The 8,906-nt window shown below is 33.6% G+C and overlaps 1 protein-coding gene across 1 annotated transcript in view; it reads left to right on the top strand.

The window, feature by feature from the left end:
- Positions 1 to 7,627: 7,627 nt before the first annotated feature.
- TRDN (triadin) overlaps positions 7,628 to 8,906 on the top strand; it is a gene marked incomplete at both ends in the record, with an annotated part of 296,330 nt that continues 295,051 nt past the window's right edge. Inside the window, 2 exon segments of the mRNA XM_079716733.1 lie at positions 7,628 to 7,772; positions 7,931 to 8,140. Coding sequence (XP_079572859.1) covers positions 7,628 to 7,772; positions 7,931 to 8,140 — 355 coding nt within the window.

Here is an 8,906-nt window from a genome sequence, read left to right as displayed (position 1 = left end):
TCACGTTTAATAAGTGTTTGTTGGGGCCTCGCTGTGTAAAAAAGTGCTGTGCTAAGTTCTATGAAAGGGTAAATGACTTGCTTCCAACCTGGAGCTTTGTTGAAAACAAAAGAAGAACTATACAAGAGTTGGGATAATTTCACCCATATCACTGTATTAATCAAAAAATGTTATAGAATGATAGGTAAGAACAGTAGTGTTCACTTCAAAAGGAGTGAGGCATTTGAGGCAATTCTTGAAAGAAAAGTTGGCTTTTAAAAGTGGAGTTTCAGTAAGACCATTTTTTAAAAAAAAGAAAAAAAAAGGAATTCATCAGAAATCCTTGCCCAAGTTAGATTAGTAAAACCCAATGTATTTTACCTGTAATGTGTTAAGAGTTCAATACATATTGTTTCAGAAAGTGAATTCTAGTTATGTACTTACCATTGCTTTTCACCTTTAAATCCAGTTTACTATTTGTAGGAAAACAATTATCCTGAATGGGGAGTAACTGCTAAGTTGAAAATGAAAAGTTCAAAAGGTAGGGGAAAACTAGGCTTACCGGAACTAATACAAGAAGAGACATCTATTACTTGGCAGTAAGGAGTACTGGGAAGTGGCTAGCAGGTCACAGCGAGGGCCCACTGCCCAGGGAGGGAGATATCCTGCCTCTCACTCAACCAGAACACAAGCGAGCTCTTCCTAGAAGGAGCACTTCAATATTAGAATCTGACCTTGAAAACCCCAAAAAACCTCAGGTCGTTTACTACCAAGACAACACAGCCACTCAAAAAATAAGAGTGAGATTTGAGATTTTCCTCCAGAAATGAAAATAATTTTTTTTAAAAAAGAATCTGGATATTTAGATCAATCTGACTGATCACCCCTCATGACAGAGATGAAGGAAAATAATTATTTACATTCCTAACAGAAGCAAGAGCATCAGTCATAACTTCTGACGGCTGGTAATGCAAACACAACCAAATTAAAGGAGTTTTTGTATTCTCTTATAACTGGAAGTCCAGAGATAAATCTGACTGTAAACACAGCTGGCTCCGTGAACCCACACAGTGGTATCTAGACTCTACCTCTTTCTGTCTTGCAGCAGATTCTTCAACTGGTGGGCTAGAGGGCTACTGGTAGACCCCACCAGCTTGGTAAACCCAGCAGAAAGAGAGGATAACTCCAATAGTTCCACGAAAAATGAGGAGGACTCTGATTGTCCCATCCCTTCACAGTCTTAGGCAAGAAGGAAGTTCTAAGTGGTCAGGCTTGTCTTAAAGACCCATTCCTATGGCTGGGGGTTAGGGGAGTGTTCACTTTCCAATCCCACTACTGGAAAAAGAAATTCACTTCCTGGAAGGGTAGAGGGAGCAAGTGGGTAGCAAGGAGTGCTAGATAACGCAAAATATAGGTGTATATCTCTTCATCTTTGCAGGTAGAATAGGTGGCCAAATCATGCTCTGAAATATTACAATAATCCTATACCCCAAATCTGGGGAAAGAGATGGTAGTTTAGGGCTTTCATTGAGATTGGCAGGGGGTCCATTTCCAGTTTAAGGCAAAAGCAATTTTTACCTTGAAATAGCGTGAATAGCTTTTTTTTAAGTGCTTAGAATCTGGATTCTTCTAAAAATTTCTCTAGGTTACTTCTTATGGTTTACCAATATTAGATATATATCAATTAGAATGTCTAGGATTATTTTGATAAAGATTGTTTTTGTGAATTCTCATGATTTAACTTGCCTCTCAAAATCTATTTTCATTCAGTTTATACTAGAAAAGCATAATTTAGTTGTCACAGATTTCTATGTAAATGATACATAGACATTCTTTTTTTATTGTAGTGTAGTTGATTTACAATGTTGTGTTAGTTTCAGGTGTACAGCAAAGTGATTCAGTTATACATATACATATATTATCTTTTTAGATTCTTTTCTCATATAGGTTACCACATAATATTGAGTAGATTTCCTTGTGCTATACAGTAGATCCTTGTTGGTTATCTATCTTTTTTTATCATTTATTTTCATAATGTTTATTTGTTCTTACAGAGGTTGACTTCCTAAAATCAATAGTTTAGTCGTTTAGGTTTTCTCATACAACAAGAAAAGAGCACTTGAAAAATTCTCAAAATAAAACTAATTTTTTTAAGTCCGTAAACTACTGTTTTGTCAGCATGGATTCATCACATCTGTCAGGGGAGATACAGCAATGGCAAAAGAGTATGTGATCCTGAAATGTAGCAGAAGCATCCTATTACCTGTTTATTCTACAAAGTTCACTACAAGTAAGGATTGCATCACATCAATAGGTTCATGTCTTTCCTGTAAAATAAAAATATTTTAGTGGCTGAGATAAAAAACTATATAAAGAAAATTTCATTCCTCACTGATACTCTTATAACTTGCTACCTATAATTTATCTGATAAAAATGGTGTAGGCAGTCTAAGCAAACAGCTATTGTAACAGCAGTGCTATCTTCTCACTATCTATCTTAAATATAGTAGTGTGGGTATGTTCATCCCAAGCTTCTGATTTATCCCTCCCTGCGACGTTTTCCGTTTGGTAACTATAAGTGTGTTTTTGCTATCGATACACAGACATTCTTCAAACACTAGGATTAATAAAATATGCAAGTTAAAAGATGGATTCTTCACTTTTCAACTTTATTTGCTTAAAGATCTTTTCAGTAGAGTTTCTCCAAAATTCTTATTTATATGCATGTTTTCTGGAACACTTAAAAATATAACAAAGGTCATTCTTGTGACTGGGAATTACATTCTTAATACAATTTTGAAATAACTTTTTTTTCACTGATAGTATATACTGCCCTGCTCTCCTTTGCTCTCTAATTTTTGAAGAAAAAATTTAGCGTTAGAGTATTCCACAAACCACATCGCACAGTTAAATGTGAAATTTAAATTAATGCTTTATGAAATGAATATGCAATATTTTATTTATACCATTCTAGAATATAGATGTCTTCCTTGAGCATCCTAGAAGAGACTGTATTGTATTATTCCCATAGGAATAATAATGGGCAAGTGGGCATGGCACTTTCCTCATCTGATTAATAAGGCATGATGAGGTTAAGTGAATTCTTTCAGGAGAATTATGATTTATTCTCCAATGCATAACCTGGCTGTGGTCTTTGGAGCTACTACATAAACAGCCCTAATTTTACTTTATGGAGCAGAGTCTCTTGGCCCTTCAGCCAGATTCCCACTTCTTTTTTGTTGTTTTTTTGTTTTGTTTTGTGTTGTTTTGAACTGTCTCTTTATTTGTTTTTAACTTTTTATTTTATATTGGAGTATAGCCGATTAACAATGTTGTGATAGTTTCAACTGCACAGCAAAGCAACTCAACCATACATATGCAGGTATCCATTCTCCCCCAAACTCCCCTCTCATCCAGGCTTCCACATAACATTAAGCAGAGTTCCCTGTGCTATACAGTATGTCCTTGTTGGTTAGCCATGTTAAATATAGCAGTGCAGATCCCCACTTCTTTTGAAGCTGATTCTGGCTACCTGGCAATCAAAATAATTTGTATGAAATCAAAACAAATGGAATGAAAAAGTAAGCATGGAAAGTACTGTCACATATCCTCGCTTCTCTGCTCCAATTGTGAGACACCAACTTTCAAGAAACATCACCCATATCAGATTTCTCAGTAATATTTACCTCTCATTTTTTCCACCATATCAATAACTAGCTGTTTTCATCTCCAAAGTGCTTCTCAAACATTAAATAATCTCAGATTACACACTCTGTTCTTTGCATATATCTTGACCAGCTGTCAGAGAAGGCAATTTATTTCCCCTCAATTTTATTCTTCTTGGCACTGTGTGGCTTCTATAAGTAAATCTGAATGGAAATTGAAAGTTACAACCTAGTGTGTTTCCATAACAAAGGCAACACATAATTTACCTTAAGCAGGATAACCTTCAGGTTACTTTCAAATTGCTTATGGTTTTGCTGTTACTCAGCTGATACTCAGAATGTTTTCATCACCTTGGAATCTTGATTAATTCTTAAGTGGGACTTTTGAGGATGTGAGGATGAAAAAAAAATAGAAAAGATTAAAAAATTGTTTAGTGTTAACTTTGTCATTTTTATTTGTTTAAAGTATTGTACCATAATTGTTTTGGCAGGACTGTAAGGTGAAATAAAATTTGGAATTTATATTAAAATCAGTTCTTTAAAAAATTAACAGTCATATTTTAACTCTGAATTTGCATTACCTCCTGAATTTATATACTCTCATTTTCCTGATAAAAAAGGGAAGAAATGTAGAAATTCTTATCCCATAAAAAATTTTCTGTCTTTTAAAAATGGGACCAGGATTCAACTAATTTTGTATCAAATCTCAGTAAGTTTATTTATTCAGTTTCAAGATACCAAGCAGGTGTGTATGTTATTGTCTGCAGAAATACTCTCTTATACAAAGTTCACTGAAGTGAATCTAAAGAGCAAAAGCAATTCTTCCCATGTTCTCTATATAGTGATAGTAGGAAGCCTTACAGAAGTTAAAAAACTAGAGTGTAGCAACATATCAGCTTTCAGGTGGGCCTCTCCTAAACACTTATAATTCACTTACTCTCCTGCGAATCATTTGATTCACTTGTAGCCCCACTTGAGCCTTGAATCTCATTTCAAAGTATTTCTATCATTCATCCATTTTCAGAACTACCATTAGAAGTGATGGGAATTTGGCACCAAATTCAGTGAGAGGATATGATATGAGTTCTTTCTAATTTTTCTTTCTTTGAGCACCACCTCAGGTACAAACTGTGAAATCTGTTTTTTAAAGTTATTTTTCCATCTTGGTATCATTTCAACTAAATTGGATTCTTGAGCTTGGGATATGTATTCACATAGATTTTCAGAGAAGAAAGGAGATTCATTGTTACTATTATTAATTTATACCTAAAGTTGTTTTAAAATTTTAATTAAATGATTTTACCACTGATGTTTCTCATCAGCTTTTTACTCTTAAAAATATATGCTAGATTTACCATTGTCATCTAAAAATAGTTGTATTAGTTATGTTTGGTTATTATTAATACCTACTAATATATACACTAGAATGTATTTGATTTTCTTTTCCCTAGTCAGTCTAGAATTTTATATCATTTATTTTATTCTTATATAGGGGAGGAAAGTACCATTTTATGGGTAAAGAAACAAAAGAGGAAAACTTTATTAACTAGAGTACTTAATTTTGCATGTGGTATTTTCATTTCTTCTGTCAACAACTAAAAATTGTCTTATAAACTGAATTTATACTTTAAGTACCCAGTGCACACATCTGTTTCAGGGTTCAAACTTTATTTTTGTACTTTAAAGAATTCAGTTACATTGATAACATTTGTACAATAACAAAATAAGTTTATTTGTTATCAATCATCTCTCTTAATTTTGTTAATGGGGCAAAACAGGATCCATTAATATGAATAAATTACAGTATGAGTCCCTGTTTTCCTGTATTACAAGAAATAAATTGATTAGGAAAGACATTGAGGAAGTCATAGCATTCTTTTTTTGGTTCCCTGACACTGTCTTAGCCTAATGTATATGCTTATTAAGTGGAAATAAATGTCTGCATTTATCGAGGAGTAGTCCCTCAGCCTTTGTTTCTAAGGTTAATCTTGCACTTCTAGCCCTTCCTTATAATGATAGTAGTGGTTGTAGTCCTACCTGTAGAAGTAGTGGCCAAAGTAACAATGATGATGATGATAATGGTGAAGATTATTCTAAGAATAACTCCATTTAGGTGAAATTCATTTTGTAAAAAATGTCAAAGAAGTTTCCAGTTGGGAGTGGAAAATTTTTTTTTTAATTTTTAATGTCAAAGAAGTTTGAAAATTTGCTTTTTTAAAAAAATTTGGGAATGTAATTTAGAGATAAAATTGAAAATATTTACTTATGTATATTAGAATGTGATTAATCAGAATTTTCTCTTCCCTGATATGTAATTCTTCAATTGTTGTAGACAAAGTAGCTCATATTTAAAGTATATGAAATATATTGTTAAGCTGTAATTTTGGCAAAAATATTTGGATTGCTAGGGGTATTTTTTCTCTTTAGTACTGAGTTATTTACTCCACATCTGTGTAATTTCTGGTTGGTCTTCAATTGTTCTTAAATGAAACATGATATATTTGTTCCAAATAATCTCTAAGTTTCCTCTAGAGATAACTTTCTATGAGTCAAGGGCTTGTCAATATAGTCATATATGCCTGCTCTCCATTGAGGGGACGCTTTCTAGTCATGCAAAGGCAGCAACTTTACAGGAGAAAAATGAGTTAGAAACTTTTTAAATGTTTACTCTATACATAAAAATATCATAAAAAGAAAAAGTAAACAGTTGAAGGAAAAAAGTACAACATAAGTTTAGATAAAGTGGTACTATCCTATATGTGTGTGTTTATTTATAAACATACATGTATACACACATGCATACATGTAAGTGCACTTACACATAGACACACGCATATATGTATATGCAAATAGACATATACAAAATATATACGTATACATTATGTATATATGTATATGTGTACACAATTTTATAAACCACCAGAAAGAAGTTTATAGAAAAATGAACAAAAAACTTCACAGGATAAGAAATATAAATGAAAAATAAACATATAAAAAAGCTTATCTCTAGCAATCAAAGAATTGCAAATGAAGTAGAATTTTCCTCATGTGTGATTGCACATATTTTGAATACTGGTAATACCCAGGGTTGTCAAGGATAAGGAAACAGAGACTGCTGGCATATACAATTTTCAAAAATAAACTACTTTTCAAATATATACATATATTCTCAAAAGATATAAAAGTGATTATATTATTTGCGCCGAAATTCTATATTTAGGAAATTCTCCTTATACAAAAATCATTAATATGTGCTGAGAAAACTTCTGCCATGTCCCAGGGTAGAAAGCTGTTTGACTAAATTATGCATAGCCACGGAATGCCATGCCATGCAGCCACTTAAGTGGTATTTTATGGAATATGTACAGCAAGAAATCATGTTTATTATGTATTGCCTAGTAAAAAAAACTAACGGAGAGTGTGTTCATGACTTGTCAGAAACAAATAAAACATATTTATGTATTTACTTGCAGGTACAGAAAAGTAGGTATAAGTAGAATAATACGTCAACAGTTGTTTTTGCGTGGTGAGAATACAAATAATTATCTATGGTAAATCTATTGTTTAATAAAAACCCCAAATAATTATCTATTTATTTATTTTTCTATTTTTTATATTTTTTGAATTTTCAGTCATGAACTGAATGTGTAGACTTTTGTAAGCAGGGATAAAACGTTTCTGGATATAATAAGATTTTCCAACATTAATCTCTTAGATCTTCTATGCCCCTTTCACAAATAAAAATTAATGGCTTTAACAGAGGGTCAATTATTCTGCTAAACCAGAATATCCAAAAGAAATTTCATCCATTTGAACTATTTTATCACTGATTTTGTTTCTCTCCAAGAGGGGATATTTTTGCTTGCATTTAGACCTGACATATGAACCTAAATAAAAGAGAAAGGTGTTAAAAAGCAAGTTGACCAAAAAAGCCATTGCCCTTGATGGTATTGGGTATATGAGGCGGTGAGGGAGATGCAAAAATGATTGAAGATTATGACATAGTTTGTGGCCTGGATGGCAGTACTTACGGAGCTTGGGAGACGAGGAATGCTGATTATGAGGGCCTATGGGTATCAGGGTGGAGGGAAAATGCTGAGAAAGTGAAATGTGGTAGTGGGCAGGGAGGTTGGCTTTACCACTAAAGAGGTGTATTCTGCCATAGAAAATGCTATAAAAGAGCTATATATACCTATACAGTCTGTGTTTTGTGGGAAGGGGTTTTTGTCATCAATATTTGACATGAAATTCCAAATTGTAATTCTTCTTTTCCAATGTTCGATTAGGAAATACATCTACGACCACAACTGTGATAGACAGCAAGAATGGATCTGTGCCCAAATCCCCTGGAAAAGTGATAAAGAGGACAGTCACAGAAGATATAGTGACGACATTCAGCTCCCCAGCAGCCTGGCTTCTGGTCATTGCTCTGATCATCACGTGGTCAGCTGTGGCCATTGTTATGTTTGACTTAGTGGATTACAGAAACCTTTCAGGTAAGATCCATGAAGTTTGGCTTTTCTTTTTTTTTTTTTCCTTCTTTTTTTTTTAAATTAATTTTTATTGGAGTATAGCTACTTTGCAATGTTGTGTTGGTGTCTGCCGTACCGCAGAAGTTTGGCTTTTAAATGGAGAGAAACAGAGTTCTCTCCAGCTCTGGCTTTGTTTCTCTTCACCCTGCAGATAAACAAAGCATCCCACAAACATGCTTGAGGGCCACTAAGGGCTAGTTCCCATCTTCACACTTCCTTCTAATCTTTGCCTGTTGTTCTCATAGACTTCAAATGCAACCTGATTTGAAGAGCTGAACAAAAGCTCGATGTTATAGATTCATGAGGATAACAATTCCAAAGCTTGGTGGATATTTGGTTTGGGAATGGGGACTTTATCAATCATTAATAAAGGATAATTTGTAGATTTTACACTCGGCTACATAAAACCAAACCAAACCCAAATAAAACACTCTTGGACAAATGGAAAATTGTGTACTTTTAAGTCCCCCACTATCTGGCTCCAAGTTCCCTTCCCAGACATTCTCTTTGCTCCTCCCATTAAAACATTCCTATTTTGATTTCCTAAAAATAAAGAATGATAAAAGGAATTTCCAGGAATTACTTTTAATGTGATACTACGGCCAGCCATGTGTTCTTATAGATTCGGAGTGAAATAGGACTATCACAAGTGAGGAAATTTAGATTTTCATTTTGGCCTATCCAATCTCTGAGTATATTGTTCATCTCTTTGTTCAAGGTCTTTCTGGTT

Source organism: Hyperoodon ampullatus (assembly GCF_949752795.1).
Source record: "Hyperoodon ampullatus genome assembly, chromosome: 12".
Lineage (NCBI taxonomy): Eukaryota > Metazoa > Chordata > Mammalia > Artiodactyla > Ziphiidae > Hyperoodon > Hyperoodon ampullatus.
The sequence above is the reverse complement of the archived record's forward strand: the minus strand, read 5'-3'. Positions and strand labels throughout refer to the sequence as shown.